Consider the following 27,739-nt stretch of genomic DNA (forward strand, 5'->3'; position numbering starts at 1 on the left):
AGCGCATAGTCAAATATCTATGACTTGGTCTAAACATCTTGTCTTTTAGAGAGGAACAAAGAGATGCTGGATAAAAATGTCAAAGGTCTGTTTTTGAGAACATATTACAACCGTCTGGATATACGAAGTTTTTTTTCCCCAGTACCAATAGAAGTTTTAGATTATCAGTAGCTAACGAAACAGGTTTAGAAAACGTTGATGTCAGAAGTCAGTCTTGAGAAGTAACATTTATGAAAACTCAAGAACTTGAATACATGCCAGTCGTTCTTAAGGTTATTAGATCTCCACACTCAGAAACATCAGAAAATTATAGTCAACACACTAGACCGTGGTTCAAATTTTTGGAGCAGATTTATTTAAAATCTCAGAGTAGCTGGAAAGCCTTTTTTTTTTTTTTTCTAAAATACTGGGGCACAATCACACTATTTAAAGACGTACTGTTTCCAAAGTATGCGGGAAATAAAGTACTGTATTCTGGCCAATACTCCAGTGAGGCCAATTTACCTTCACCTTAGCCTGTAAGGCACAGTCCTATGTAGATGTCATTTAGCCACATCATAAATGTCTGCTTTGGATACTCAAATTTTCCAAAGGGAGCCGAACTTTCATGGGTGGGGCAAGAGACTGAGAAGAAACAGGATTCGTTTTGGCTTGCTTCAGCCTTGGGGGGGGGGGGGGGGGGGAGGCGGGCAAATATTTGGTACCACACCCTCAACAAAGGCCTAACTCAGCAACGAGTCGTGTCCAATCAACCCACTTCTGGTCTACTGTGACAATCCCTAGGGAACTTAAAAAAAAAAAAAAAAAAAACGAGGCGAAATAGAAAAGTGAGCACGTTAAGTTTGGCGGCGGCGGGGCTGAGGGCGCCCAGAAGACCGAGGTGGGACAACACCGTCCAGGAAACGTCCCTCGTCCTCATTCTGCTAATGCACCTAGGGCAGAAGAATACCGTACCCCCCCCCCCCCCCCCCCATAAATAAAACCGTTTCAAGCCTCCTCCTTCTACCTTCCGCGTCTGCCTCGGTCGCTCACCTCTCACTTTCTGGGGCAGAGCATTACTCAGCACGAAGGTGGCAGCGAGCGAGCGCCCTCCTGGAGCCGGGGGCGGCGGGGTCGCCGGGGGTCGCCGGGGGCGAGGCGCCAAGGGGGCCGGCCGGACGGCGGGACGGCGGCCCGCCCCCGCCCCCGCCCCGCCCCCCGCGCTGCAGGACGCGCACCTGGACGTGGGAGCCGCACGGCACGAGCTGACCCGCCGCGGCCCCCGGGGACGGCGGGGGCGGCGGGGGCGCCGAGGGGCGGGCTGGGGCCGGCGGCCCCGCGGGCGGGGAGGAGGCCGCGCGGACCCGCCGCTCCCCTCGCGGGCGCTCCCCTCGCGGGCGCCCCCCGCCGCGGCGCACGCCCACCGCCCGGCCCCTCTCCCCAACTTCAGCCCTCTGCCCCGCCGGCCGCCCCGGGCTGCGCTGCCCTCCCCCGGCCAGGCGGCCCGCCTCCTCCCGACCCCCTTACCTTTCCATTTTTGGGGCTGCCGTTTAGGAAAAGGGTCACCCGCCTCATCGCGCTGCCCCCACTGGGTCCTGAGTGAGTCGCCACCCTCCCACCTGGCTCTCCTCCCACCTTCTTCTTCTCCCGCCCTTCCCCTCCCTCCACCCACGCGGACTCTCCTCCCTTCGCCACCTTCCTTCTCTGAGGGAGACACACTAGCACGCACTCCCGGTCCCACACCCCTGGCTCGGCCGGTCCTCCTTCCCACCCCGCCCCTGGGCTCCTCAGCCAGCCTGGGACCCTTCCCCCACCTCTCCCGGACTGACTCTAGGCTCCACCAATCACGCGGCAGCTCCGGCCAGGACTCAGCCAATCACCGCCCTGCATTGGGTGGGCTCATCCTAACCCAGCCCAGGTGGAGGGAGGGAAGAGAGGTTGCTGTGTTGCAGACGGGAAGGGTTATCAGCCAATCAGCACAACCTGCAGCCGAGCGGCGCCTCGAGGCGTTACTGAGCACGCGCAAACCCAACACCAGGTAGCGCTCATTTGCATAGGGGGGCGGGGCTGGAGGGAAAGAGGCGGAGCGCTGGCGGGGACGGACACGAGTCGCGGTCGCCGCTTCCCACTCTCGGAAACCGCGGACGAAACGGCTGCCGTCGGGACTGGATGATTGGGGAAGAGCCCGCCCGTCGTCCTGCCAGGATTGGCCCAATGATTCTTTTCGAAGTTCGCAGCGTCCAATTGAAAAGCGGGGGGGCGGGGCTAAATGCCTAACCGAAGGGTTCCTCCGCGAGACTCTCACGGGAAGTAGTCCCCTCGGGTGCGGGGCAGCAGTCGGGGCTCTGCGGTCGGGGCGTCCCCCCGCAGCTAGCGGGGGCCTCTCTGGAGCTCACGAAGCCCCTCCGGGTGCCGGGACGACGAGGTAGAGGCCCGGGAGAGTGCGGGGTGTGCGAGGACACGTGTGAACAGAGGCGGCGTAGAGATTCGCGGGGGCAACGCCGGTGCCAGGGGGCGGGGCTGGCGATTTGAATCTGGCGGCGGGCGGCGGCGGGCGGGCCGCGGGGGTCGGGGGTCCCCGGGCCTGACGAGGCAGCCTTTGGCGTCCGGGAGTCGCCTTCTCGAGCGAACCATCGGCGGCTGCTCGACACTCGGCCTGCGGTGGAGCGTTGCAGATAAGCCCGGCGGGAGCAGAGCCAGGCCGCGCGAGTGAGAGGTAGGGCGGCGGGGCGGCGGGGCGGCGAGGAGCGGGGTCCGGCAGAGCGGCGGCCTGGGGCGTGGTCTTCCTCCCTCGGCTCGGCGGACGCAGGCGTCCCCTTTGCGCCCTGAGCCCGGTGCCCCGCGTGCTTTCTAAAGTGCAGGTTGCCTGGAGCCCGGCCAGGCCTACTCCATGGGAATCCGCAAAGCTGGGTCTTTTAACCGAATCCCTAGACGATGCAGATGTTCGCCACGGTTGAAAAGCCATGACTTCTAGTGTGGGGTCTGCTTTGTTTGATCCCCAACAGCAGTTTCCTCCATTTCTCTCTTTTTTTTTTTTTTTAAGTTCTCAAGATACCCTCTCGACGTCTCTTTTCATGCCTATATAGGTTGTGTTAGGATTTAGTCTTGATCGAATCACGTTAATGGAATGGGGTTATTTCTTTCTTTCTTTTTTTTTTTTTTAGATGGATACCAACTCAAAGGACAGTAGTGAGCCTCTTGAAGCCAAGGAGCCTGCTATTCCTGATGCTGGTATGTAGTGATCTCTTGCCTCCTTGTGAAATGTAAGGATTAGGCGTTTGTTTGCCTAATGATGTTTAGCCCTCACTGTATGTTGTCAGTTGCAGAAAATACCTCTTTCATTTTGGGGAGTGGGAGTCTTGTAACTCCTCAGAAGCATACACCTGATGTGTTTCCTAGTGACTGCACAGCAGATACTTTCAAGACACCTTTGGACTTTTCCACGGTAACAGTAGAGCAATTGGGAATTACGCCTGAAAGCTTTGTAAAGAACTCTTCAGGTAAGAGAGGTTGTCATTCTGTTGCGGTGCTTTTAAACTTCAAAAATAACTTTAATATGACTCTGCTTTGTTCATCTGCTCTATCTCATTACTTTGACGCTGCAAACTGTTTGATTAGGGAGATTTCTGTGAACATGTGCAGTGCACCTAACATATAGCAGAATACCAGGTCCCCAGGGCACTCAGAGCGATAAGGTTGAGAAGTGTGCTCGGTTTCCCAGACTGGAAAGGAATCCATACGAGAGTCATTTTTTGACCTCACACTTGGGATTAGGATTCTGTATACTCTAGTTTTGAATTTTATACTTAGGAATGACAAAAATAAGGGAAAGGAGAAGAGCAATGAAGAAAGATTGGGGTGTGCCTCTTTGAAAATCACTAACAGAAAATTCACTGGGGCTTATCTTCAAGGAGTAGAGGTGAAATTCACCCGTGAAGTCTGATTTAGCTAGAGATGAAACAAACGTGGAAATGGAATTAAATTGGAGAACAGCCTTAAGAAATGGAGGGTGATAGAAGGCTGGAAAGTTAGAGGAACCATTAGATAATGCATGATTTGGACAACACCACAGTGCCATGCCATTCTGTGTTCCCTTGTCAAGAACATTATTCATAAGCCTTAAAAAAAAAAAAAAAACAAACAAGGGACGCCTGGGTGGCTCAGCAGTTGAGCATCTGCCTTTGGCTCAGGGCATGATTCCAAACTTCCAGGATCGGGCTCCCTGCATGGAGCATACTTTTCCCTCTGCCTCTGTCTCACGAATAAAAAAATAAAATCTTAAAAAAACAAAACAAAACAAAACTTGGAATTATTTTGTGCTCATCAGCATATGGCCAGAATTCAGTGTAGTATGCAGAAGGTAGATTGCTATCTCAGAGTAACAAATTACCTTGAAGAATTGAGAACATGAGGGTACATGTGCCTAAGTGCAAGTTTTCCTCTCAGTTCTTGGGGATAAGATGAACTAATTCAGAAAAAAAGAGAAGTTCTTGGTCCAGAGCAAGCCATTACCCATCCCTGTGAGCAGGACATAGGAAACAAAAATGATAACTATTAAAACGTATTCACATGTTCATTCCATAACTATCTGATCAATGCTTTGTGCTAGACACTTTCAGAAGTGTGGAATAAATCAATCGACAGCCCTATTCAATTACTTGTTTGTAAATAATATTGCCTGTAATTCTCTTTTTAGATTTCTGTAATAGGTGTTTATCATGTTCTCTCTTTGGCTGGTATGATACAGGGAATTCAGTACATGATTACTGATGATTGCCTTGTTTTGTTCCAATTTAAATGAGAATTTTCGTTATAGGAAAGTCATCATCCTACCTTAAAAAATCCAGACGACGCTCTACAATTGGTGCCCGGGGCTCCCCTGAAACAAACCATCTTATCCGTTTCATTGCTCAGCAGCGGAGTTTAAAGAATGCAGAGAAATCCCCTTTGACACAGAATTCCCCTTTTCCGGTATGATACTCTTCTAAGTTCAGTCATGAATTCTTCTGGGGAGAATGTTTCATTTTGTTACAAAGCTTTCTTAAGGTGTTTCCACCTTCTTGTGCATTTCATCTCTTTTGGATCTGGAGAAATATTTTCTGTCTTACAGAGAGTGTTGAGTTAGCGTTTATGGTGAGGTTGAATATGGCCATGTTAAGAATTAGGAAATCCTGGATAGAAATAGTTTTCTAGAGGAGCTATTTCATTTTGCAGGGCTTTTTGTTTTTTGTTTTTTTGTTTTTTTTTTTTTTTGCCGTTTAATGTTTTTCTCTCTAATGAAGTGAAGCAGTGTTTTTCAGTCTTTTTCTTTTAATACCTGTAAGTGTCTTAATTTTTTTTTTACTATAACATATTGGCATGTAGGGGTAAGAAATCCCCCAGGACAAAACATTTGGGATAGACTTTCAAAAAGGAAAAAAGTACTTGTCTGCTGATGAGAAAGGATGTAGATGTTTTTTGTGGATTTTTTTTCAGAATAACACGTGTTCCTAAAAAGTCAAATAGTGTACAAGGGTTACTATGAAAGACACAGTTAATGCTTCCCCTTCTTGAAGGACAACCACTTATTGTCTCTTTTGGTATTGGCCTTCCTATTTTAAAATGTACTTACATTGCCATTTCTATATTTTTCAGTTTTAGATGCTATGCACAAGGCTGCATCGTACGGTGGTTCTCAGAGATTATCTGCCCATCCTTGGGGATCCCTGAGTCCATTCAAGAGATCTAAGAGGTTAAACAGGGTTTTTGTGAAAGCACTGAGCCTTTTTCCACTATGTTGATGTTTGCACTCACATTGCAGAAGCAGCAGTCGGTCAAACTCATGGCACCATGCTGTCAGTTTATTCCACACTGCTAAGCCTTCACGGGAAATGATAATGCCAGGTTCACTTAATATCCTTGGGGATGCAGTGAAAACTGTAAATTTTATTAATTCTCCACCCTTGAGTATCATGTGTGATGCAATGGGAATTCTGCATCAGGCACTTCCAAAGTACGTACAGAAGTATGATGGATGTTTTGAAAAAAATCGTGTGTATGATTGTTTTGAGCTGTGAGCTGAACTCTGCCTGTGTTTTTTTCATAGAATGGCATTTTTACTTGAATGACTGACATCATGGTTAGACCTGGGATTGCGAACATTTTCTCAAAAATGAACAGTGAACCTGCCCTTTAAAGGAAAAACTGAAATATTTATTATTAATGAAAAAGCTTGAGTTTTCAGGAGAAAGTCAGAACTTTGGAATACTTCTGTACAGCACCATGAGCTTGAGAACTTCCCAGTAGCTAGACTTTTCTAATAAGATCAGTGGCCATATTAATGAATGTGATTTTTTGATATTATGTAATAACAGGTGTCAACATTGGAAGATTTGCATAACGAAGTGAACCAGTATTTTCCTAATGACTAGTGCGTGCACAAAATACCCTCAAATTGCAAGAGTCTCACAGATTTTAACATAACAATACAAAAAGTTCATAGGATTTCATATTTGATGTTGCAGCTAACCTTTAGGAAATCTTCATTGAATTTTGTGTTTCATTAAAGGAAGAATAGCCACAATTCTGAAAAGGCTAATAAATAATTTCAATAGCTATAATGCACATGAACTAAGAGATCCTTTGGTGATCTCTTAATTTTTAAGAGTGTAAAGACTTCCTAGGAACTGCTCTTGGGTAGATACGAACATGGACTGTGGAACCATTTGTTGAGGTTTGATCCTGGCTTTATTATTAATTAATTGTGCCTTTGGAAAGTTAATTTCTTTTTATTCAAATTTCATTTTTTTTAAAGTAATCTTTATACCCATTGTGGGGCTCCACCTTATAACCCTGAGATCAAGAGTTGGGTGGTGCTCTATGGACTGAGCCAGCGAAGTGCTTCAAGTTACTTAATTTGTTGCAGTTTTCTCTCATATAAAATGGAGGTGATGATAATAGCAAGATTTTTAAAGAGGGTGATTAAATTAGTAGAGGTGAAGTACTTAGACCTGTGCTTGGAACATGGTATGCTTTAGATTTACTGTTATTGTAATTATTTCTGTGAAAAGTAAGGATTTTGCTCTCTTATACCTCTTAGCTCTAGTTATCCTAACACGATCCCTTGTCCCCATCGTTCCAATACAATTACAATTTTTTCTTTTTTTATCTAAATTCGATTAACGTATAGTGTATTATTAGTCTCAGAGGTAGAGGTCAGTGATATATCAGTCTTATGTAACACCCAGCGCTCATCACATCCCATGCCCTCCTTAACGTCCATCACCCAGTTACCCCACTCCCCCTCTTCCAGCGACCCTCAATTTCCTATGATTAAGAGTCTCTTATGGTTTGTCTCCCTCTGATTTCAGCTTGCTTTATTTTCTCCCCTCTTTCTCTATGATTCTCTGCATTGTTTCTTCCACATATGAGTGAAATTGTATGATAATTGTCTGAGTTATTTTGCTTAGCATAACACCCTCTAGTTCCATCCACATGGTTGCAAATGGCAAGATTTCATTCTTTGATGGCTAAGTAGTAGTTCATTGTGTGTGTGTAGTGGTGAGTAGTAAACCACGTATTTATCCATTCATCTGTCAATGAACATCTGGGCTTTTTCCATAGTTTGGCTATTGTGGACGTTGCTGCTATGAACATTGAGCTGCAGGTGCCCCTTTTGATCACTACATTTATATCTTTGGGGTAAATACATAGTAGTTCAATTGCTGGGTCGTAGAGTAACTCTATTTTCAACTTTTTGAGGAATCTCTATTCTGTTTTCCAGGGTGTCTGTACCAACTTGTGTTGCCGCCAACAGCATAAGAGTGTTCCCCTTTCTCTGTATCTGTTGATTTTAGCCATTCTGACCAGTGTCAGGTGGTATCTCGTGGTTTTGATGTGTATTTCCCTGATGCTGAGTGAGCATTTTTTCATGTGCCTGTGGCCATTTGTATGTCTGCTTTGGAGAAGTATCTGTTCATGTCTTCTGCCTATTTCTTGGTTGGATTATTTGTTTTTTGGTTGTTAACTTTGGTAAGTTCTTTATAGGCTTTGGCCCTTTTACTTTATAAGACATTTGCAGATATCTTCTCCCATTCTGTTAGTTGTCTTTCAGTTTTGTCAATTGTTTCTTTTGCTGTGCAAAAACTTTATCTTGATGAAGTCCCAATAGTTGATTTTGCTTTTGTAGACATGTCTAGCAAGAAGCTGCAGCGGCTGAGGTCACAGAGGTTGCTCCCTGTGTTCTCCTCTAGGATTTTGATGAATTTTTGTCCCACGTTAGGTCTTTCAGCCATTTTAAGTGTATTGTTGTGCATGGTGTAAGAATATGGTCATTTCATTCTTTTGCATGTGGCTGTCCAGTTTCCCCAGCACTGTTTTCCATTGGATATTCCTTTCTGCTTTGTTGAAGATTAGTTGACCAGAGAGTTGAAGGTACATTTCTGGGTTCTCTATTCTGTTCCATTGATCTATGTGTTTGCTTTTGTGCCAATACCAAAGTGTTTTGATGATTACAGCTTTATAATAAAGCTTGCAGTCCAGAATTGTGATGCCACCAGCTTTGGTTTTCTTTTTCAATGTTGCTTTGGCTATTCGGGGTTTTCTGGTTCCATACAAATTTTAGGATTATTTGTTCCAGCTCTGTGAAAAATGTAAATGGTATTTTGATAGGGATTGCACTGAATGTATAGATTACTCTAGGTAGCAGATATTTTAACAATATTTGTTCTCCAATCTGTGAGCATGGAACATTTTTCCCTTTCTTTGTGTCTTCCTTAGGTTCTTTCATGGGCGTTCTATACTTTTCTGAGTAGATCCTTGGCCTCTTTGGTTAGGCTTATTCCTAGATATCTTATGGTTTTTGATGGAATTGTAAATGTGATGGACTCCTTAATTTGTCTTTCTTCCATCTCATCATTAATATATAGAAATGCAACTGATTCACGTGCATTATTTTTATATCTTGCCACTTTGCTGAATTCCTGTATGAGTTCTAGCAATTTGGGGGTGGAGTCTTTTGGTTTTCCACAGAGTATCATGTCATCTGCAAGGAGTGGAGAGCTTGACTTAGTCTTTGCCGATGCAGATGCCTTTTATTTCTTTTGGTTGTCTGATTGATGAGACTAGTAGGTACAATTTAAACAAAAAACAATTTTTGTTAATATTAGGACTTTGTGTGTTACTCAACCATGTAGATATTTTTCATAAGCTGTGTAGTATACGATGGTCCCATTTGTTTTCTTCCACAACTTTTGTTTTTACTCTAGTTAATGACTTGTTATTTTTTGGTTTAGTCTCTTAAGTTACTGCATAATCTCATCCTCAAACGTTGACAGATCTGCAAACCTTAAGAGCCTGTGGATTCTTTTCTTTTTCCTGGATGTTCTCTATCTTCCTTGGCTTGGTTGTCATCTGGGTCTGCTGGATAGCTGTCATTTTGTGACTTGCTTTCACCATCCTTAGTGATTCCCTTATGTTTCGATATTGTCTCCCTGACCTCATCTCTCTCTCTCTCTCTTTTTGGTTTACTATCTCATTTTTCTGGAACCTCTGTATATATGATGAAGTTTATTCTACTAGCACATTTGGATTATGGCTTGTCTTGGTATAGAAATCTAGGTTGCACATATTCTCCATCAAGATTTTGAAGGCATTGCTCCATCGTATTTTAGCTTCTAGAATTGAAGAATCCTATTCGTTCATTCATTCAACACATATTTTGACTCCCTATTTCTTGAATGGCCTGCTTTTTCATTTGTGAAGCTCTGTTCTTGGTATTAAAGAATATTGTGGGCTCTTGGGGACGTGATATTTTTATGGATGTATATTTCCTCCTGTTGCAGGATCTCTTTGCCTTCAGGTTCCATTTTCCTACCTGATTAGTTCAGGCTCTGTCTCATGCTGAAATCTTTTGATGTCTGGTGATCCTTGATACTCTTCATTTTTTAAAGCGAGACACTTTAAAAACTTGACTGGGAGCTCAATGTGCATGGCCTGGTTTTGTTCACTGGTGGATATTTATGTAGATGTGGCCACTTTTCATTGGAAGAACTCCCAAGTATCAGAATCCTGTGGCTATTTTCTTTTGGCAGGTCTGTTTTTCTCTGAAAGGAATTCTGCAGATATAAACCTGAGCCCTAGGACTCTGGAAGTCAAGTGTCAAAAATGACCAGAAGCCTAACTGTTCATTGAGAAGACTTGGACAGGCTCTGTTAGTGCAGACCCTCCTATCCTTAGCTGTTTGTGGAGTTCTCTCTCTCTCTCTTTTTTTTTTTTTTTTTTGAAAAGCATTTGTTAGCATGTAATGAACCTCCCCCTACATGGCTTCAACAAACTACTAGAACGTAGGCACCCCCCCATACCCTTTATCTTCTCCTCAGCTCTTCTACTGAAGAATTTGGCCTTTACGATGACAGGCTGTTTGGGGGAGCTTTCCCTTTCCCAAAACTTTGTAGTAGCCCAGTCGCACCACATCGATAATAGGAGCAGCTCCAGTCTTGTTTTTGGCGGCATTTACCCATGTCTGCTCACTGACTAAGGTCCACAGTTTATAAAGGTTGACAGTTTGGCAGAAGCTCTGGTTCCTCTTTAAGTGGTAATGTCTCATACCGACTTTTCCAAAGTAACCTGGGTGATATTTGTCAAAGTTAATCCTGTAATGATGCATGCCACCAGTATTACCCTGGCCTCCTGGGTGCTTCCGGTGCTTGCCGACACGGCCGTGGCCATGGCTCACGTGGCCCCAAAGTTTCTGGGTCTTCCTCAGTCTGGATGGCATGTTGGCAGCCCAGAGGAAAAAGGATGTTTGTGGAGTTCTCAATCTCATGGAATCTTAAGTCTCTGTGTTTTCTTCAAAATATAAAGGTCCTTTCTTATTTATGGAGAGGTCTGTGGGTTCAAGTGCTAATGATAGAGTTTCAGTGTTCCTGTTTTGAGTCCTGTCCTTTACCCTGGTTTTCAGAAATATCTGATGCTTTAGATGCCTGAACCTTTCTGAGGGTCTGCAGCAGCTTGGCTTGCTCCTGTTGTAAGGGGGCCCTAGAGAGTCCCTGTTGGTTTCAGCTTTCTCTGACCTAAGTCCATTTTTGTTTGTTGACATGCCATATCTGCTGTTGATTTTTTTCTTTTTTTAGTATATGTGCTGCCGAAGCGAGCACTGATTTTCTTTTCTAAGAGTGTGTGTGTGTGTGTGTGTGTGTGTGTGTATATTTATGAAAACACCCCACACCCATGTCATATGATTCTATGTATTAAAAGAATTCTTGAATATATAGCTCTAGTATCTAGCATCGTTAAAAGTAAGTGCTTTTTACTTGAGCAGTTATTCTGGATAATTAGCGCTATCCTTTGACTTTTGGAGATTTGCCTCCAGAGTAAATACCCTTAGTGGCTCTACTCTTTCAGTTCTCACTGTATCTGTTCGTTCCTTGCCCAAGAAATTTATTGACTGCATAAATAATATTACATGTTCTTATTTACTGAAATCTTTTTGTGAATATACTGTTAAGACTTATTTTTTTCTTTTTGTAAAGTGTAAGGGCCTTTATGCTTAAATAATTCTTATATTCTCTTCCTTCTGTTTTTATTTTTTTATTTATTTTAAAGATATTGTTTATGAAAGAAAGAGTGAGCGACACCAAGCGGTGGGAGATGGAGAAGGAGACTCCCTGTTCAGCAATGTTGGCCTTGATCCCAGGATCAATCCCAGGACCCTGGGATCATGGCCTAAGCTGAAGGCAGATGCTTAACCAACTGAGCCACCTAGGCACCCCTCCACCTTCTGTTTCAGAAAGAAAACATTTTAGAGAAAAATTGAAGGACATTGGCTCTCCATCTTTCCCCTACTTACCCTTGCCTTCATTCTTAAATATCTCAGTAAGGACATGGATGATCATCCACCATCCCAGCAGCCTCAGGTCCTTAACTTCTGTAGCTCCTACTTAGGTTTTTTCCTATTTGGGCTATTGCAAATAATGATGCAGTGAACATGGGGGTATGTTTAGTGTTTTCGTTTTCATTGCGTAAATACTCAGAAGTAGAAGTGCTGGATCATACGGTAGTTTTACTTTGAATTTTTTGAGGAATCTCCGTACTGTTTTTCATAGTGGGTGTGCCAATTCACATTCCTACCAACAGTGCATGAGGGTTCCCTTTTCTTCATACCCTTACCAACACTTATTATGGCTTATTTTTTTGATAACAGCCATTCTGACAAGTATGAGATAGTATCTCATTGGGTTTTGTTTTGCATTTTCCTGATAATGAGTGATGTTGAGCATCTTTTCACATGTCTGTTGGCCATCTGTGTCGTCTTTGGAAAAATGTCGATTCGGATCTCATTTTTAAAATAGATTGCTTGCTTTTTTGTCATTGAGTTATATGAATTCTTTATTTTTTTTATATCATCCCTTTATCAGAATGTGATTTGCACATATTTTCTCCTATCCAGTAGGTTGTTTTCTTGTTTTGTTGATGGTGTCCTTTGCTATACAGAAGCTTTTTAGTTTACTGTAGGAAATAGCAGTTATTTATTTTCACTTGTTGCTTGTGCTTTTGGTGTCAAATCCAAAAACTCCTTGGCAAGACTGATGTTAAGGAGCTCACTACCTGGGCAACCTGGGTGACTCAGCAGTTTAGTGCCTGCCCAGGGCGTGATCCTGGAGACCCGGGATCGAGTCCCACGTCAGGCTCCCTGCATGGAGCCTGCTTCTCTCTCTGCCTCTCTCTCTCTCTGTGTCTCTCCTGAATAAAAAAATAAAATCTTAAAAAAAAAAAAAAAAAAAAAAAGGAGCTAACTACCTGTTTAAGGATTGTTATGGTTTCATATCTTTCAAGTGTTTCAAACATTTGAGTTTTTTGTGTATCGTGTAAGGTAGTGGTTCAGTTTCATTGTTATGCACATGGCTATCCAGTTTTCCCCATGGACTGTTCTTTCCCTATTGGGTTTTCTTGGCTCTTTTGTCTTCGGTTAGTTGATTGACCATTCATGTGTGGATTTATTTCTGGACTGTCTGTTCTCTTCCATTTTTCTGTGTGTCCATTTCTATGCCAATACCATACTGTTTTGATGACTATTGCTTTGTAATATGGTTTGAAATTAGGGAACATGATGCTTCCAGCTCTTGTTCTCTAGAACTTCTCAAGATTGCTTTGGCTATTCATGATTTTTTATGACGATCCCATACAAATTTTAGGATCGTTTGTTATATGTGTTGGTAAATGCCATTGGAATTTTGATAGTGATTGCATTGAATCTGTAGACTGCTTTGGGTAGTGGGTAGTACAGTATTTTAATGAAATTCTTCCAGTCTATGAGCACAGAATCGTTTTCTGTATGTTTATGTCTTCAATTTCTTTCATCAGTTTCTTATGATTTTCCATGTACAGGTCTTTTACTTCCTTGGTTAAATTTATTTCTAGCTGTTTTAATTCTTTTGATGCAATTGTTTTCTTAATTTCAGTTTCTATTAGTTCATTATTAGCAGCTGGAAACACAACAGATGTTTGTTAGTTTTGTATCCTGCAACTTTACTGAAGTCATTTATTCTAACAGTTTTTTGGTGGAGTCTTTTAGTTTCCCATATTTAATATGCCATCTGCAAATAGCGACAGTTTTTCCTGTTTGTTTCTGATCTGGATGCCTTTTATTTTTTGCCTAATTGCTACTACTTAATCTTTCAGTGTAAAGGCATTAACTTGTCTTCCCACTGTGGATGATGGAGAATAAGCCTTCTTTCTTCGTTCTGTTTTTTATCATACGTACACAAATGTTCTGCCCATCCTCTACAACTTTCTAGTAGTTGAGTTATATAAGTATTCAAGTATTTATATTACTGTGACCACATAGGTCATTCTGAGCTTATTTTTCTTCTGCAATTATGTTATCCTTTTCTTTTGGGTGATTTTCCACTAGTACAAACAGATTTTCATATCTTTCTTTAACTCCTTCTAGATCTCCATGGCATCCCATTTCTGTGCCTCTTCATCATAGCAGAGTGCTGTGAGCATTTGTCTGTTCTGTCTTGCTCCACTTCCTTTCATCCTCTCTGCTACCTCTAGCTACTCCTCTAGCTAGCTATTCCTTTCATCCTCTCTGCTACCTCTAGCTAGCTGGCTTTGGTTTCTACCACTCCCATCAAGAAGACTCTTGTCACTGTTGGTCCCAAATGTCCTACACCTTGCCAAGACAAAGATTAAATCTAAGTTTACATCTTCCTCAGCCTTTCTTCAGGTTTTGATGTGTTCGACAACTCCCTCCTTGAAACGCTTTCTTTCCTTGGTTTCTGGGATTCCATCCCGACCTGATTTTCCTTCTGTGTTGTTGGTTATTCCCTTTATGTTTCAAGTGCTGATCCCACCCCTCTTCTAGTTTTTCCTCAAAAATGCTTGAGTGCGTGCCCCCAAGGCTCCCCTCTGCCCCCTTCTCTTTGCTTTCCTTAAGGACCCGATTCCTTCCCACAGCTTCCAGCATCAGCTGTAGACTGAATTCCCAAATGTCTTAACTTTGGCCCAGAGCTTCCTAGAACTCCAGATATAGGTATACAGTTGCCTGTTCAACATCTTCACTTGGGCCACAGCCAAGTTGTAGATTTCTCCTCCCCATCAGATCTTCCAGCCCACTTTGCTCTTGTAGTACATGTCATCATCATCTAGTTGTTCAGGACAACTACCTATTGATCTTCCTTGGTTCCTCTTTTCCACATCCAGCGCATCACTACCTTCCAGGTACCTCTCAGAAACCTTTCTATAATTCTACATGTCCCACAGCACCACTGCTATGACCCTAATGTGATTCCTGCCTAGATTACCACCTGCTCCTTCCTAACTGGTCCCCTTACTTGCCTCCTTCCCTAATCCACCCAGCATCCCACAGAATGGTCAGAGATAGACTGAATCAGATCATTCTGCTGCTTAAAACCTTCCAGTGGCTTTCTGTTATGCTTTGAACTAAACCCAGACCCCTTCTTTAAAGCCTTCATCGCCCTTCCTGATGTGAGCCCTGCCCACCATTAGCTTCAAGTCCCCATCTCCTTCCATTTTCTGGGCATGGTTGGTTTTTTTCCTGTTGTGTCCTGTTTCCTTCTTAAGCTTTTGTTCTTATTCAGCCTTGTATTGCAGAATGCCTTTCTCCCCCAACATCTTTGCTCCACCACCACTTTCTCCTTGTTTTGGTTTCATCTCTGCTATTGCTTTAGATAGAATGCTGTTCTGACTAAAGTGAAAGCAGCTCTTTACCTTATTGCATCACATTCCTTTTTTTTTCTTCTCAATAGCACTTATTGTACCTGTAAGTATATTAATATGGTTTTCAGAATTTCAGTTTAGAATGTAATTCTAGAATGTAATCCCCTGTGTCCTTAGCCCTTGGGACAGTTATCTGGTACACGGGAGGAATGTTGTTGACTGACCAAGAGAATTCCTGACAAAAGAATAAAGCAGTGCATTTTGAATGTCTCGTTTCCCTTGTAATATTCCTGTTCTCCATCAGGAAATAGGGGAAAACGATTCTAACTGGGGAACCTTTCATTTGTTTTAGGCAACATTTCAAAGTACTTTAAATTCCTAGGACATTAAACCTACCCCCCTACCATGTTCAAATAGGAGTACAAAAAAAGTCTGTTGGTGGTAAATGGTATGACTTTGGGATAATCCATTTCTTTTTTCCATATCTCATAGATAAAAGTTGGCCACCAACTTTTTATGAATGCTAAGTGTTATGTCATAAAGGTTTACATCATCAACCATATTTGGATTTAAAATATCCTGTTATTATGTAACAGTTTGCTTTGTGAATGTATTTAACTGGGAATAGAATCAAATGTGTGAGCAGATCCACCATCAAACATGGCTTCAAGCTTTTAACTGATTTTCCTCCATATGATGTTGTAAAGGGAGGTAATTTTTTACTTTACTTTTGCATAGTGTACTTCTTAAATTGTTACAAGCTCCAAATTAGTGGAAATACATTAGTCTAAATAATAAAGGGGGGGGAAAGCACCTGGATGGAGAATTTAATAATTTATGAATTTAATAAATTGTATGTTACTTGCATGTTTCTGGCACTTCTATCCCTGCCAGTGTCAGTTTTGCTTGATGATGCCTTGGTTGAAATCCCATTAGGGTTTCCAGAGCACTCTTATGCAGACCATCTAACTTTGGCTTTGTAGTTTTAGCGAATGGCCAGCTTTTAGCTCTAATGAAATAAGGTCTCATGAAATCAGGAAAATTTAGCTAGGGAGAGGTTGAGTGTGAAGCTGGATATCTGGGCTACTACGGAACATCTGTGTCTCATCCAAGCCTACCGGGGAGAGGGTGTGTATGGATGGAAATGAGCTGTCACACCATCTTGGTGTAACACTAGGTATGTTGAGACCTACATGTGTCACGCAGATAATTTTCAATGGATTCTTTTTAGCAACTCTGGTGAACTTTGCAAAGTGGCAGGTTCTTCCGTCCGTCCTTTCTTGCCTCGTCTCCAGGATTTGGTTATTTCCTGTGTTCTCCATATAATTGCTTTGACTGGCTTCTCAAGCATTTTTGTGCTAAACTTTCCCTTTCCAATTTGATTTGCTGAGGCTGCCTCAGGCTATGGACTCTGAGTTATGGACTCTAAAAGAGAGGCCTTAAACTCCCCAGAAGAAATCCTTTTAAAGAGTTGTTTAGTCCCCGAACAACAATTGGGGATGTGTTTTGCATGAGTGCTTTCTTTTTTTTTTTTTTTAAATTTTCTTTCAATTTATTTGTTTGTGATAGTCACAGAGAGAGAGAGAGAGAGAGGCAGAGACACAGGCAGAGGGAGAAGCAGGCTCCATGCACCGGGAGCCTGATGTGGGATTCGATCCCGGGTCTCCAGGATTGCGCCCTGGGCCAAAGGCAGGCGCCAAACTGCTGCGCCACCCAGGGATCCCGCATGAGTGCTTTCTTAAAGTTCTTCCCCACCTACTCCAGACTTCTGTCATGTGTGTGGCCTGACTAATAACAGTATTGAGCCCGCCTGTAGCTACACATCTAGACGTACCACGCAGCTCTTCTCTGTGCTGGTTCAAAACTGAGGAAGATGTAGAGGAAGAAACTAGGATGATGGCAGCACCCAAAATACTCAAACTGAAAATACGTGATTCAAAGGAGAAGAGGCTCTGCTACACTCGTTTATCACATCTGATCTTCAAAAAGCCCTTATGTATTTAGTCCTGGATGCAGTGGTTATAGGGCTAGAGTAGAGAGATTGTGTTCAATTTCATTTATAATACATTGCATGTCTCTGTATTTTAACAGGGCAGTCCTGTACTGTATCGGAATGTTAATTCCTTAAGGGAGCAAATGTCTGCCTTCCAGTCAGCTTTCCACTGCATAAAGGAGAATGAAAACATGACTGACCCTCCTGGATTCTCAGAGGCAGAAGGAGAGTTCAAGACAACATGCTCGAGTGAGTAGAAACCATGCAGTCGGTTTGGACTACTGTATTTATTCAGAGAAGCCTGTGCGGGATAAAAAAATTTAGTTCCACAGTGTGAAGACAGTCTTTTCTGAGCAGAGCTGTATTTTTAAATGGAGCCTAACATTTAAAATTTGGAAAATTTCACACAAAAATTTGGATTTCTGGTTTGTCTAGAAAAAAACCTGATGTCAAACAGTCCCAAGCCTGCATTTCCACATGGCCACAGTTGAGTTTTAAGTGTTAACATGTCAGAGCTGGTTGACTGTTTCGTCTTTAGAATAAGGACATGTGGCAAATTGGAGCATTCAAACCTTGATTTTTAGAGGTTTATTATTAAGTTTGGCAAGCATTTCTATGAATACCATACACCCAACTGTGATGTTATAAGCAGATATATCTAATCCGACATCTTAATAGCCTGTCCTATTCTCTACCATAACTTTTAGATTGTAATTCATTTGGTTATTTTGTCCTGTCACTTTTGATTTTCCAATCCTAAAGCATTTGAAAAACCAGAATTAGACAAAATCTTGACCTCACCATAATCATCATAATCATTCCTCTGGTGCTTTGCACACTGAGGTTTCAAATGATTTTGTTTTGGTTTCTTGAACGATCTTCAGGTACATTTCAACACCTCCTCTTGTTCAGTGTGCACCATTATTCAAGACAAGTCCAGTTCCTCTCCTCCTCTGGCCCGTGACCCACTCCAACGTACTTGTTTGTAGTTTGTAACTTACCTGTCTTTCACTTTTGACCTGCATTTTAAAATAATTTACTGACCTGATTGCTATAGTTCTGCAGGTGACTACATTCAGTTTTTGTAGCTAAGAGGAACTGAGGTGCATTTTGGCTGTATATTTCAGAAAATCATACATAGTCAAAGCAGAACCAGTATTAGAACATAACTACATCCGTTAAAATGTTCAAAAGAGGGGCACCGGGGTGGCTCAGTTGGTTAAGTGTCTGCCTTCGGCTCAGATCATGATCCTGAAGTCCTGGGATCCAGTCCCATGTCAGGCTTCATCTCTGTGGAGAGCCTGTTCCCTCTTCCCCTCCACCCACTCATGTGCGCACACACTCTCTCTCTTTCTCTCTCTCTCACTCTCCCTCCCTCCCTCTCCTTCTCTCTCCCTCCCTCCCTCCCTCCCTCTCCCCCTCTCCCTCTCCTCCTTTCTCCCTCCCTTCCTCCCTCAGATAAATCTTTAAAAAGTTCAAGAGAAAAGGCCTCATTGTAAATTTTAAAATAGAGTAAGATACTCTATCAGAAATGGAAATGCATATTAGCATATCTTTGTATATTTTTAAAGTCTAGAAAAAAAATTTAATGTTTACCTTTTTAGTAGTGTTGCTTTCTTGCCTTTCAGTTAGATTTCTTCTGAAGAGAAAAATGTACTTTTAATTGATGAAGCGTTTAGACTCAAGCATTACATTTCACTAAGATTATTTGTAATGTTTAAAAGTGAACATTTATGCCTGCCTGCATTATGTTTTTATTTTGTTTTGTATATATAGCCAAAAAGGAAAGTCTTGGTGAATGTCAAGAGTCTGCATTCCGTGCAAACTTATCATCCAAACGTCGAAGGATATGCTCTCAGAGTAACTTTGATGAAGATCTAAGTGATGCGGTTCATCTGCAGATATTCAGTAGTGCCACTTCCAATGCAGGCAAAATGTGTGCTGTTGATTCTGCTTTTGCAGATTTTTCTGAGGTAATTCACTGATCAGAATCCTAGGAAAATGAAGCTTTGGTTTCTGGCTAGACAGTTTTAAGACCGTCAGAAACTTTTTTTCAGTTATGGTACCTGGTACTTAGATATTACAGCGGAGTTTTAAGTTATACTGTGTGTGTATATGTGTGTGTGTATTTCTTGTCAGGTTTTTTTTTGTTGTTAGCTTATTGATTATTTGATGATTTTGATTAGTATGTTGCTTTTGATTATGAAAAACACTTTATGAAACTACTAAGCTCTCTGGTCTTCTGCCTGTGAGGTATTGTTCTAGATACCGATGGTACAACAGAAAATCATGGTCCAGCCCTTGAACAAATTTTAGTCAGTTGGAGGAGACAGACACAGGATCGGTTATTTACACTTAACTGGCAAATGAGTTGAAGACTCTGTATGGGCTGTGCAGCTCAGGTCTGGGGGTCTTACACTTTGACCTTTTCTGCCCCTAAGTGGTTCAGTACTGGCTGGGAAGCAGGGTGCTGTTTAGCCATTCCTCCTTTGTTCTGTTCACTTCTTTCAAGTGGCAGTAGGGATTTTTGTTCCCTACTTAAAGCCTGTCAAGATTATCAAAAGACGATAAACAACATAATTAAATACTACCATTGAGGATCCCTGACCTTCTCATCACATGTGAATGGGAAGCTAGTTCTCATCACTGGCTTTCCTTGCTTTAGTTCTGGTATGACCCAGCAGGTTCCCGTATCTTTAGTGAGAGGGGACACCTGACACCAGCAGATCTGAAACTTTTTTCTGTAGCTTCTCTGTCACAAAGATTCAGTACATATCCTGTTGATCTTATTAGACTAATATAATAAATGTTTGATAGTCATTAAAGATTTCTCAGGGTCTAATAGGTTTCACTTGGGAGTCACTTATAATCTCTGCTCCCTCTGTTTTTTTCTAGTTGTTATGAAATCATCCAGCAAAACCAATAGTTTCTCATCAGAACTTTGATTGTTTGGACATATATTACGATTTGAAAATGGTGTCCACGTTATTATGAGTGTTTTCTATCCTAGCCATTAATAGTTTTTCTATCCTAGCTATCGATACCTTGTTTAATAATTAACGTTTTTCATTATTTTTTTTAAAGATGTATTTATTTATTTTAAGAAGGGGGCAGGGGAGAGCATGAGTGGGAAGGGCAGAGGGAGAAGGAGGGAGTATCTCAAGCAGGCTCCACAGTGAGCGGGGAGCTTAGCATGGGGCTCGATCTCGTGACCCTGAGATCTGACCTGAGCCGAAACCAAGAGTTGGATGCTTAACTGACTATACCACCCAGGTGCCCTCATTTTTCATTATTTTTGTGATTTTCCTCTTTAAAATCCATCAATATAGTTTTCTGGACTTCAGACAGTAAGGCAACAAAAGTGTGTCCTATAAACTTTTCTTAAGGAGCTGAAATCTGGGGATGCCTGGATGGCTCAGCGGTTGAGCATCTGCCTTTGGCTGAGGGCGTGATCCCGGAGTTCTGGGATTGAATTCCACATTGGGCTTCCTGCATGGAGTCTGCTTTTCCCTCTGCCTATGTCTCTGCCTCTCTCTGTGTCTCTCGTGAATAAATAAATAAAAATCTTTAAAAAAAAAAAAGCTGAAATTTGTTTGATAGGATGTTTAGGCTGCAGTTACAGTGAATACTGTGTTTTTAGTTCAATTGCTGTGGACTTTCATAATAATCAGCTAGGTCATGATTTGACATCAGATTTCCAGATAGTCTCTAATGCTTACAAAGATCTCCATACTCCTGTGAGTAGTAAGATTTAACATTTCTTTAATTTTTCCCTCAAGAAATCTTTTGAATCTGGCTTAACACAGTCTGGATATTTAGTCGAAGAGTCTGTTTCACTTCTAGAGCTCACAGAGGCTTCAAATGGTAAGTATTTAATCTTTCCTTAGTACTTGTGCCAGTTGATCTATGTGCTAAACTTTGGGGAAACCGAATCCATGCCCTGTATTTTAGGAGTTCTTGGTCTAGTTGGAATGTTTCAGAATTCCTGTTATATGAGAGGATAACTTTTTTTTTTTACTTTAACTGCCACTGATAAGAATAAGTGAAATATTTCCAAGTTGATAGAATCTATTGTAAAAAACAGGATGTCTGAACGCACAAGTGTATTTTGTAAGAGAAAACACATGCGTTGTTTTTTGTTTTATTTTCTTGTTTTATTTTGTTTTTAAGTGTGGAAAGGGACTAGTGTTTATAACTTTCCCTGAATCAATACGCTTGTATTGAGTGAAAGTCACCAGTTAAGGTATTAGGTTTACTTTCAACCCACCTGTGTCTTTATCTTTAAAGTAAGACTTACAGATATATATAGACTTCTCCCTTGTTCTCTTCATCTACCTGTTGATTCGTAACCCTTATCTTTCCTTTAGTAAACTGGCAAACAGTAGTTCCCTGAATTCTGTATGCTGCTCTGGAAAAGTTAAAAGAACATTAAGGAGGAGGTCCTGAGAACCTCTTGATTGATAGCCATTCTGTCAGAAGTATAGGTAACAATCTGGACTTGTGACTGACATCTGAAGTCTAAGGAGGAGGTTGTTGGAACTCCAGTCTGTAGCATGTCAGTCAGAAGCACAGGTGACAGCCTGGCACTTGGGGCTGGCATCTTAAATTGGAGGTAGGGGACACTCTTATAGGATTGAGCCCTTAACCTGTGGAACCTGATGCTATCTCTGGGTAGTGTCAGAATTGGGTTGAATTCTTGGATACCCTGCTGGTCTAAGAATGCCTTGGTGGTATTGTGTGTTAGAAAATCCCTTCCCCCCATGTTGGAATTGAGTCCTGGAACCCAAAAAAGAGTTGTTAGGGGAAATAGATCTGGACAGTTTGTAAAGTTTCTATATCCTATCCGCCCAGCCACGTTTTTTATGGTCATTTACAGTATAGATATACTCTACGTTACTTTTCTATTCATTTTAAGTCCCACAGTGTTTTTCCTTGACACAGTCACGTGTATTGGGAGCAGAATCTTTTATGATTACCCAGATAGACACCATTTCTGATGCTCTTCATTCCTTGGTGAAGATCTGAGTTTCCCTCTGCTGTCATTTACCTTCAACCTGAAAAAGAACTTCCTTTAGCATCTTGTAATGTATGCCTGCTCCGACTTAATTTGAATCATAAAATGGATGGGTCACAGAGCCAGGTTTATAAACTGGTTACCCAGATGAAATGAAATAGTCTTACCTTCATTATTTCTTAACAATTCTCTTGCTTTCCTCCTGTGGGACTTCGTCTTAAATGACAGATTCTTTGATAGTAGTTATAGAATGTATGAGGTATGGTCATTAAAACCTGTCACTAAATAAGACACCTCCCTCTACAATCTTTTTCAAGTGGGAACATCACAAGAGCCAACATATCCCATTTTAACACCTCAGTAGGCTCTAAGCAGAAATATTGTATGACAGGAAAGAAGAGCTTTGATTAAAGGAGTCTGGTCAGCACCAGTTTAGCACTCCATGTGCTAAACTGGTTTTTTAGTGGCACCCCAGAGTTAATTCTGCCCCAAATAGTCCACCTTTCGGAAGGGTGAAAAGATTTTGTAAAGGAGGATAGACGACACTTGGAGGAAGGCTTGCAGAGGAGAACCCGCAGGATAGCTCCACGATGTCCTTGCCTACTCCACTTCAACTGTTTCACCCACCTAGCTGGAACTCTGACCCAGAGACCTGTGTATCTGCTCTGTTCCTGCCCCACATATGTCTGTGCAGAGTCTTGTGTGTGCTGATAGCCTCACCGCATGTTTTGTCTCCTTAGGGAACCTCAGTGCTGCCTGGCTGTCCCTTCTGTTCCTTGATCACCTCATTTTTGAACCTCCTCTTTTCACTCGGGCTTCTAATCCTCTAATCCTCCTTCCCTTGCTTCCCTTTTTTTTTTTTAAAGATATTTATTTATTGCAAAAAATAATTCTTCAGTATAAGCATGTTTCATGCAGTATTTTTTTCCATATCAGCATACATACACATAATTAGATATCATTCAAAATTGAACTGGACCTCATGCATTTGTATTTGTTAAATCTGGCAGCCCTACTCATGAATGACTGATATAAGTTTCTTGTGCCTCTTTGTAGTCCATGGCTGCTTCTGTCACCAAGAGAACAGAAGATGTCAGAAGCAAGTGGCCTGGGGCAATCCCCACCACACTCGTGCCTCTCCAAACAAGTGTGCCCCTCCCCTTCCTTCTATTATGGTAGATCTCCATGCTCTGATCCAAGGGTAATCCCTTCCTCTTCGAGGACCTTCTGCTTGAGGTGTTTCCTCTTCTCCTTTTTTTTTTTTTTCCTCTTCTCCTTTTAACACAATCTGTGCTATATTATCTCCCATCTTCAATTGGCCCTTGTCCCAGTTTCCTTTCCAGCCAAAACCCCATGTCTTTGCTTTCCTCTATAGGAAAGCTCCCTTTAAGACCAGGTCATGCTCTGTCTCCTAGTCTCCCATTCTCTCTCATTCTCTCTCTCTTTTTTTTTTTTAAGATTTTATTTATTTATTCATGAGAGATGCAGAAAGAGAGAGAGAGGCAGAGACATAGGCAAAGGGAGAAGCAGGCTCCATGCAGGAAGCCCGATGTTGCACTCGATCCCGGGACTCCAGGATCACGCCCTGGGCTGAAGGCAGGCACTAAACCCCTGAGCTACCCGGGTATCCCTCCCATTCTGTCTTGACCCAGCTCCAAACAGGCTTTGGTCACCAATAGCCTCTTTGCTATCCCAGTAATTCCTCTCAATAGAACCTCTTCTCGGGGTCCCAGTGTGGCAAGCAGAGCTGCCAGGGCCTACCAGGAGAAATCATGTCTTCACTGGGCATCGGGACACCATTCTCTCTTGTTTTCCCTTCTTCTACTGATCATTCCTTGTCTGTTTTCTTTATTTCTTCTCTTCTATCCTTTAACTTTTCAACACTTGAATGCCCTGGGTTCAGTGCTCAGACTTTTCTTCTCTGCACTCACTCCCTAGGTGATTGTGGGTATTCTCACAACGTTAAATGCTATCCACAATGCTGTTGACTCCGAAACTTAAATACCTCTCTTTGGCCTCCTCCCTGAACTCTCAGGTGCCCAATTGCCTTTTCCTGTCTCCACAAGAGTGTCTGATGAACATCTCAGACTTACCATACTCAAACAGGTCTCAATTACTTTTCCTTCCCAATCTGCTCATCTCATTTTCTTTTCTCTTTTTTCATCTCAAAAACGATACTGCCATTCACCCAGTTGCTTGTATCAAAAATCTTGGAGTAACCTTGGCCACCTCCCTTATAAAGGTTTAAACTTCAGGGGGCCCCTGAGTCACCCAGTTGCCTAAATGTCCGGCTCTAATTTTGGGCTCAGGTCAGGATCTCAGAGTCCTGGGATTGAGCCACACGTCGGGCCCCACACTCAGTGGGGAGTCTGCTTCAAGATTCTTTCTCCCTTTCCCCATGCTGCCGCCCCCCCCCCATATGCACACACACACACCCCCCCCCCACGTAAATCTTAAAAAAGAAAAGAAAAAGTTAGACTTTAATATGATTAACAAGTGCTGTTGGGTTTATCTTGACGATCTATCAAATGTCTAACTGCTTCCTACTCCCTAACTATTATCACTGTGGTCCAGGCTACCATCTTATCTTGCCTGGATTGTTTTGTGTCTCCTCTTATGTGATTTCCCTCCTTCCACCCTGGTGGACCACCCCCCCCCTTTCAGGGTTTTCTACATGGCAGCCAGGGTGCTCCTTTTAAAATGCTAGTTACTATGTTATTCTCTTTCTCAGGATCTTTCATTGACCTCCCACTTATTTACAACAGTACCCAGTCCACACCTGACCTAGTCTTTAGTCTTCTCTTGGAGCTTCTTAGCTCTCTTCTCTTTGCTCATGCTGTTCCAGCCACAGTGGCCTTGTTCTACCTCTGTGTGTTGGTATAATTCTGTCTCAGATCTCTGCACTTGGCTTTTTGCATGTAGTGTTCTTCCCTAGATACATGCATGGCTCACTTCCTCACTTCATTCAGGTGCCTGCTTGATCCCTCAACACCTCAAAACAGCAACTTTCCCCTCCCACCTTATCCTACCACATCTCCTTAATTTCTACATTATTTCCTTTAAAGGCATATATTACTACTTGTTAACTATACACTTCTTTAACTTTTTATTTTGAGAATGACTGTAGAGTCATAGGCAGCAGTACAAAATAATATATAAAGGGATCCAGTGTTCCCTTCCCCAATGTTCTGCCAATTGTAACATCTTGAGTAGCGATAATAGAGTGTCACAACCAGGAAATTGTCACTGATACAATCCATGGACTTTCCCCCCCCCCAGATTTCATCAGTTATACCTGCACTTATTTGTGTTTATATTTAGTTCCATGTACATTTATGACATATAAACTTAACGTGACCACACTGCAGACAAGATAGAGAAAGGTTCACCATGGGTCCCTCACACTATGCTCCCCTTCATTAGCCATCACTCCCTCTCTCCTACCCCTCCTGTGTTTTTTATGGTCTGTTTATCACCCAAAGGCTGGGGGCCTTTGTGTGTTTTGTTCATTGTTGTATCTTTAGCACCTAGAAAAGAGTGCCTGTCACATGATAAGTGCCCACTATATATTTGTTAAATGTTGATCGTAAAGGAAGTGCTCTCTCGTGAGGAAAAAAATATACACCAGTAAGCCTTGCCTTGTTTGAGGGCATACACAGCATATACCAGTTTCGATTTAATTTCTCCTCACATCCCATCTTCTCCCTCCCACCACCCTTGCGGGCTGAAATTCCTCTGACTCCAGCAGTGAAATTGATCATCATTCATTGCTCAACTCATGGTAGTTTTATGGTGCAAGACCTAGGAGTCTTGAGTAAAGGCAGACTAATAGTTGCTGTTTCATGGGCATTTTCTTTCTTTTTTTTTTTTTTTTTTTTTCCTTAAAGATTTATTTATTCATGAGAGACAGAGAGAGAGGCAGAGACATAGGTAGAGGGAGAAGCAAGCTGGTGGGAGAGGAACCTGATACAGGACTCGATCCTAGGACCCCGGGATCATACCCTCAGCCATGGGAAGACACTCAACCACTGAGCCACCCAGGCATCCCTCATGGGCATTTTCTTAAATTTGTTGGGTGGCCAGAACTCCTTGCTCACCTTCACCCACAGTAGTTAGTTTTGAATTGAAAGTTGTGGCCAGTGCCATTTCTCTTTATGTATCCAAATGAAATTCCAGATGTTATTCCCTAAGCAGGATATGTTAGGGTCAAATTTTTTTCTTTTCTTTCCTTTTTTTTTTTAAGATTTTTTCTATTTATTTATTCATGAGAGACAGAAGGGGGGCCAGAGACACAGAGGGAGAAGCAGGCTCCATGCAGGGAGCCTGATGCGGGACTCGATCCTGGATCTCCAGGATCAGGCCCTGGGCCAAAGCCAGATGCTCAACCACTGAGCCACCTTTGCTGCCCAGGATCAAATTTCTTATAGCATGTTAGTCTCTTTGCAAAGACATATTTTTGCTGTAGAACAACCTGATTCAGATGTCTTCTGCCTCTCTTGTTTACATGCTTCCTTTGAAGGAGTCAAGGTTGCTGAGTGTATAGAGGGCAAAATATCAAGTGATGCTCTTCCACCTGACAACTTTATAGAAGTGAGTGCAGACCCAGCTCCTGAAGTCAGGTCCCTGGTCTCTCCACTGTGCAGAAGGGACGTTCCATCCTCTGAGACCTTTGTACTTCGTTCTGTGCTGAAGAAACCCTCTGTTAAGCTGTTTCCAGAAAGCCTGCAGGTAAGTTTAGATCTACTTCTCCTAAAGCAAATTGAATAAAAATTCATTTTGGTTTAAAACAATTCTTGTGATATGTTGTATGTGTCATACTGGTTTAAAAGAAGCTATCTTGCCCTAATGTTTTCCCCTCCTTTTCTTACAGCACTATGCAGAGATCCTTCCTGCCTGCCTGCCTTTCTACCTACCTACCTTCCCTTTTTCTAAACTCAGTATGGAATATAACTTGTAGAATTTACTGTGGGTAGCTATATTTTGAGTTTCAGAGTTATTGATGTGTGAGTCTGTTAATTATTTCCACCTAAAATATTTGGTCTTAGAGATAGCTTTTTTATAGGCATGTACCTTTCTCTAAACTCAGCTAGTATGAGCTAAGAGTAGGTTGGTGGGAATAGGCTGGCGCTTACTATTAAGTACTTCCTTTTTTTTCTTTCTTTTTTGTGCCTGTACATGCACACAAACTATGGTGGGGAAGGGTAGAAGGAGAGAGAGAATCTTAGGCAGGCTCCATGCTCAGCATGGAGCTCAAGAGAGATCATGACCGAAGCCAAAATCAAAAGTCAGATGCTTAACTCACCGAGCCACCCAGGTGCTCCTTATTGAGTTCTTTCTACAGACAGTTCTGGTTATCATGTACATGCAGCACTGGTACTCCAAGGAGCCCAGTGCTGCATTAGCCCCATTCTATATAAACTTACGCTTGAGGCTGTTAAATGAACCCAGGTAAATCTGATAGTGAAATCCATGGCAGGCTGTAAATGTTGTGAGAGGTTGAGGGGGTGGCCTCTGGAGTCCACATGCCTGATTTCAGATCCTCACTCTGAAGTTTTAAGAAGTAGGCAGATTATTAACCTTTTTGTACCCTG

The 27,739-nt window shown here is 42.4% G+C and overlaps 2 protein-coding genes and 1 pseudogene across 6 annotated transcripts in view; 1 reads left to right on the forward strand and 2 right to left on the reverse strand.

The window, feature by feature from the left end:
• The window catches only part of KCTD9 (potassium channel tetramerization domain containing 9), a 38,242-nt gene extending 36,494 nt beyond the window's left edge, over window positions 1-1,748 (reverse strand). The window contains exon 1 of the mRNA XM_026007908.2: window positions 1,507-1,748. Within this exon, the coding sequence (XP_025863693.1) occupies window positions 1,507-1,554 (48 nt within the window). The 5' untranslated portion in view covers window positions 1,555-1,748. The remainder of the gene's footprint in view (window positions 1-1,506) is intronic.
• Window positions 1,749-2,250: 502 nt separating this feature from the next.
• CDCA2 (cell division cycle associated 2) overlaps window positions 2,251-27,739 on the forward strand; it is a 51,129-nt gene continuing 25,640 nt past the window's right edge. For 2 of the 5 annotated variants that reach the window (XM_026007907.2, XM_072719506.1), the window contains exons 1-8: window positions 2,251-2,404; window positions 3,144-3,210; window positions 3,300-3,479; window positions 4,796-4,950; window positions 17,233-17,383; window positions 18,911-19,107; window positions 20,914-20,998; window positions 26,668-26,876. In XM_026007907.2, coding sequence (XP_025863692.1) covers window positions 3,144-3,210; window positions 3,300-3,479; window positions 4,796-4,950; window positions 17,233-17,383; window positions 18,911-19,107; window positions 20,914-20,998; window positions 26,668-26,876 — 1,044 coding nt within the window. In that variant the 5' untranslated portion in view covers window positions 2,251-2,404. Of the gene's footprint in view, window positions 2,405-2,535; window positions 2,696-2,790; window positions 2,960-3,143; window positions 3,211-3,299; window positions 3,480-4,795; window positions 4,951-17,232; window positions 17,384-18,910; window positions 19,108-20,913; window positions 20,999-26,667; window positions 26,877-27,739 lie in introns of those variants that run through there. The other 3 variants (XM_072719505.1, XM_072719503.1, XM_072719504.1) reach the window with 3 other exon arrangements.
• LOC112926729 (large ribosomal subunit protein uL15-like) lies at window positions 10,252-10,735 on the reverse strand (annotated as a pseudogene).

This window comes from Vulpes vulpes, chromosome 9, assembly GCF_048418805.1.
Source record: "Vulpes vulpes isolate BD-2025 chromosome 9, VulVul3, whole genome shotgun sequence".
NCBI classification, from domain to species: Eukaryota; Metazoa; Chordata; class Mammalia; order Carnivora; family Canidae; genus Vulpes; species Vulpes vulpes.